Source organism: Micropterus dolomieu, linkage group LG06 (assembly GCF_021292245.1).
Source record: "Micropterus dolomieu isolate WLL.071019.BEF.003 ecotype Adirondacks linkage group LG06, ASM2129224v1, whole genome shotgun sequence".
In the NCBI taxonomy this organism is placed as follows: domain Eukaryota; kingdom Metazoa; phylum Chordata; class Actinopteri; order Centrarchiformes; family Centrarchidae; genus Micropterus; species Micropterus dolomieu.
The window spans coordinates 30,530,088-30,531,909 of record NC_060155.1 but is presented as its reverse complement, the minus strand read 5'-3'; the positions used below and the strand labels follow the sequence as shown (position 1 = coordinate 30,531,909).

The 1,822-nt window shown below is 42.0% G+C and overlaps 1 gene segment (V, D, J or C); it reads right to left on the bottom strand.

Moving 5' to 3' along the window:
- Nucleotides 1-867: 867 nt before the first annotated feature.
- LOC123972037 lies at nt 868-1,530 on the bottom strand. The segment is given in 2 exon segments: nt 868-1,302; nt 1,393-1,530. Coding segments are annotated over 2 exon segments (507 nt in total).
- Between the last annotated feature and the right edge of the window lie 292 nt (nt 1,531-1,822).

The following is a 1,822-nucleotide window of genomic DNA, read 5'->3' as shown; positions in this document are numbered from 1 at the left end:
TAAACTAACAGCAGGATTTTGAAATCAATTCTTTGACATAAAGACCTCAGAACTGGAGTGATGTGATCCACCTTTCTGGTCTTAGTGAGGACTCGAGCAGCAGCGTTCTGAATCAGCTGCAGCTGTCTGATGGATTTCTTAGGGAGCCTGTAAGGACACTGTTACAGTAGTCGAATCAACTGAAGATAAATGCATGGATAAGTTTTTCCAGGTCCTGCTGAGACATAAGTCCTTTAATCCTTGATATATTCTTAAGGTGATAGTAGGCTGACTTTGTAATTGTCTTAATGTGGCTCCTCAAATTCAGGTCTGACGCCATGACTACACCAAGATTTCTGGCTTGATTTGTGGTTCTTAACATTACAGATTGAAGTCGAGCACTGATTTTCAATTGTTCCTCCCTGGCTCCAAAAACAATAACTTCAGTTTTATCCTTGTTTAATTAAAAGGAAATTCTGGCACATCCAATCGTTGACCTGCTCAATACAGTTATTCAGCACTTGTATGGGATCATAGTCCCCTGGTGAAATGGTTATGTAAATCTGTGTGTCATCTGCATAATTATGGTAACATATTTTGTTGTTTTTCATAATCTGAGCCAGTGGAAGCATGTAAATGTTAAACAAAAGAGGTCCCAAAATGAAGCCTTGGGGAACTCCACGTCATTTTTGTCAGCTCAGATGTGTGATTACCTATAGACACAAAGTAGTCCCTGTCCTTTAAGTAGGATTCAAACCAGTTTAGTACTGTGCCAGAAAGTCCAACCCAGTTTTCAAGTCTGTCTAGTAATATGTTGTGGTCGACTGTGTTGAATGCAGCACTGAGATCCAATAATACTAAGACTGATCTTCTGCAAGTTGAAACAAATCCAGACTTCATCATCACACTGAAGTTTAACAGTGTGTGACTCCCTCTAGTGGACGTTGTGGAGTATTCTGTTGTCTTTGCTCCAAAGGTTTTTGTACAGAGTTTTGGTGTTTCCTGTCACTGTGGGCTGCAGAGCACAGTAGTACACAGCAGAGTCAGACAGCTGAAGCTTCTGGATCTTCAGAGGAACTGATCTAGAGGTGGAATCCAGTGTGGATGAAAATCTTTCCTTGTACTTGTCTGCAGTTTTCCCTTCATCCCGTTGAACGCGGCTCAGTATGAATTCAGGGCTGTTGTTTCCATCCTGTTTGTACCAGAAGAGATTATGATTTGATGAACTGCTGTTATATAGACAGCCAAGTGTTACTGTCTCTCCTTCAGCAGCAGTCACGTCTCCTTCTGGTTGCAGCACGTTGTCTTTTTGTGCTCTGCATTCTGTAAAACAGCAACAAACAGTATCAGTGTGCTGTTAAAGAATCATGTCAATGTTGGATTGATATCAGAGAACCAGAGTTGTGTTCATACCAAGGCACACAGCAGCCAGCAACACTGAGATGAACAGAGGCGTCATATCTGCAGTGTTGAGGAACTGTGAGCTCCAGCAAGTATAAAGAAGGCTGTGATCTCTCTGTTTAGTCTTCATCAACACTAAGTTGGTGGATTAGAAGGAGGAGCCTGATCACAGTGACGGGGCTCATTCACAGCCCTGTGTTATTCCCCGACTGACAACTTTACACTCAACACATTTTCCTCACTCTCTCCTTTCCTAGTGTGACAATTAGGATCAATTAGTGAATGTTTTTAATATGGTATCAGCATCATATTAAAGGCCTGTCAGTTTGCCAGCCTGTCCACAGCTTCTCCAGATAAAGGGCTAAAATATGAAGCCTGTTCAGAACACATAAGGATCTCCAAAACCAGCTCGGTGGTGTCGACCATTTCAAACAGGATGTTC